General features: G+C 35.7%; 1 protein-coding gene across 1 annotated transcript; it reads left to right on the top strand.

The window, feature by feature from the left end:
* The first annotated feature begins 682 nt into the window (after nucleotides 1–682).
* On the top strand, nucleotides 683–1,986 carry LOC111881154 (chitinase 2). Its single transcript, XM_023877549.3, has one exon. It carries the CDS (start codon nucleotides 880–882, stop codon nucleotides 1,780–1,782), a length of 903 nt encoding a protein of 300 aa, XP_023733317.1. The 5' UTR covers nucleotides 683–879; the 3' UTR covers nucleotides 1,783–1,986.
* The last annotated feature ends 621 nt before the right edge of the window (nucleotides 1,987–2,607 follow it).

The raw sequence follows: 2,607 nt of genomic DNA, 5'->3' as shown, positions 1-2,607 counted from the left end.
AATCTTAAGTTATCAATTAGTGATGGATGATCACGACTACCAAATAACAGGAGACTCGGTCCATATATCCAAATAATCGAATAAGACAATCTTTTTGGTTTGGTTTGTATGATCTGAAAGAATTTAATTATCACATTTCCTTTTCTATTAAAAACGTAAAGTGTTGTCATAAATCTTTCAAAACAAAAGTACATTCTTCCTAACACCGAATACATTCAGATTTATTTTGATAGATTTACAAAGTATTCATTTAAAAATCTTTAGGTTTTACATACATGAATCATGATAATTTTAACACTTTCAGCAAGCAACATGACCCTTAATTAAGAAATAGATGGTACCCACAAATACAAATGTATTGTATATCCCTTGGGCCTTGGGGTTTTGATTTGAGCTCTTGTTGGTGGAATCTTTTATTTTAAAACAATTTCATATCTGGTTCCGTATCCAATCTGACATGTTCTTATTTGAAGAAAAAGTCATTAGAAAACATTCAATATTGTTCTCGTCTAACAGAATGTTGACAAAATGTACCAACTCCCCTATCGACCAAAAAAAACACTCGAGGTCCCAAACACAACTAGTAGATAGCTCGATGCATATGCATGGATGACTCCCATTGTCGTTTTCATATAAAACAGATAGCAAAGCTCAAAAGGAAAGAAAAATATCTTATTACAAATGCTTAGAATATTGCAGGCAGTATAATTTACTCTAAAGAGCCAAAAAGACCATGAATTTAAGTTCATGTTTCATGCAAAATACTGCATCTTACGTGTGGTTTAGTTTGAAAAAGTCTCTGAGGAATTCTGCTGGAAATTAGTATTTATACACGAGCCAGAAAGCCGATATGAGGACACACATACAGCAGAACTAGCCATGAGCCATTGGAAGCTTTTTCTCGCTTTAATCATTCTACATGCTCATGGAGATCATATCTTCACAGGAGCTGTTGTTTTTCGTGAGTACATAGGAGCTAACTTTGACAATGTTCGATTTTCCGATGTACCCATAAACCCTAATATCCAGGTCCATTTCATCCTCTCTTTTGCCATTGATTACACCCTTGGATCCTCCCCCACACCAACCAACGGAAAGTTTAATATCTTCTGGGATTCCGACAATCTCAGCCCATCTCAGGTTCTTTCAATCAAACGCCAACATTCGAATGTTAAAGTCGGGTTAAGCATTGGAGGGGACAGTGTGGGAAGTCGTTCTGTTGATTTCACTGCTTTCTCGATAGATTCATGGGTATCTAACGCTGTTTCTTCCCTCACTCGTGTTATAAAACAGTATCATTTAGATGGAATCGATATCGATTATGAGCATTTCGATGCTACACCTACCATCTTCGCACAGTGCATAGGACGACTTGTGACGACTCTAAAGAACAATCGAGTCATTTCATTTGCTTCAATTGCTCCATTCGATGATGGTGAAGTTCAGAGGCATTACTTAGCTCTATGGAGGAGTTCTGCACGTGTTTTCGACTACGTCAATTTCCAGTTTTATGCTTACGATAGAAGCACCACTGTGGCTCAGTTTCTGAGGTTCTTTGATGAGCAGGCGTCTAATTATGATGGTCGTAAGTTGTTAGTCAGCTTTAGCACTGATTCGAGTGGCGGCTTAAAACCAGACAAGGGGTTCTTTACGGCGTGCCAGAATCTTAAGAGTAAGGGAAAACTGAACGGCATCTTTGTTTGGTCTGCAGATGACTCGAAAGCGAGTGGATTCAGGTTCGAGAGACAATCACAAGCATTGTTAGCAAAATCTTATAAGTAGAAGGCATATTAGAGTGATCATGGATATATGCTTTTGAACTAGAATTATAGTTAGGTCGCAATATTTACTTGTTATTGCCTATTGGAAAGATCATGTAATGTGTATGTCTCTTTTAAGTGTTCATGCAGCTCCTATCCTCCATGTCATCCAATGTATTCAACACCATGTTCGTAGTGTCGTTGAAATAATGTGTTATTCTTGAGATGCCTTTTGGTCCATTGAAAATTCGCTTTCCACGACGTCTTCAAGAAATATGATGGAAAAGCACAAACATAATTAAGCGTCTATGTCTTGAGGATTAATGAAAACAAACTGGGCCGGATCAACAACGAACTCTAATTTAGAGAATAAACAACAAACCAAATAGCTGCTGCAAAATCATATCTTGAATCGATTGTTTTTATTTGATAAATTTCTTTTGTTCCTTACAATTAAGGGTAAGAACCAACAAGTAATTACTAAATCAATATTAGGAAACTTATTAACTTGAAGTAAAAAAATCCTATGCATTTAAATGATGCAAGTTTTATTTTATTTTTCTTTTTAAATAAAAAACCATCGAGAGAGACAATGTTTTTTTTTTTTAGCACACCACCACACACACATTGATTGTGTATGTGTGCATCCTCTTTTTGGATCGACCATACAAAAAGAATGCAACCTCATGTGCTAAATGATTTATGCCATAACTATAAGATGCCTTATATGCTTTAGGATGCTATTATTTGATCGAATCTATGGTCTATTGCCGACCGGAATTGGAAAATTTATGTGTTTAGGTTTCTAAATATTTAATTATGATATTAGAACTGATATATAATTTTT

The sequence above is a fragment of the Lactuca sativa genome, chromosome 9, assembly GCF_002870075.4.
Source record: "Lactuca sativa cultivar Salinas chromosome 9, Lsat_Salinas_v11, whole genome shotgun sequence".
Classification (NCBI taxonomy): Eukaryota; Viridiplantae; Streptophyta; class Magnoliopsida; order Asterales; family Asteraceae; genus Lactuca; species Lactuca sativa.
This window is presented reverse-complemented; position numbering and strand designations above follow the sequence as displayed.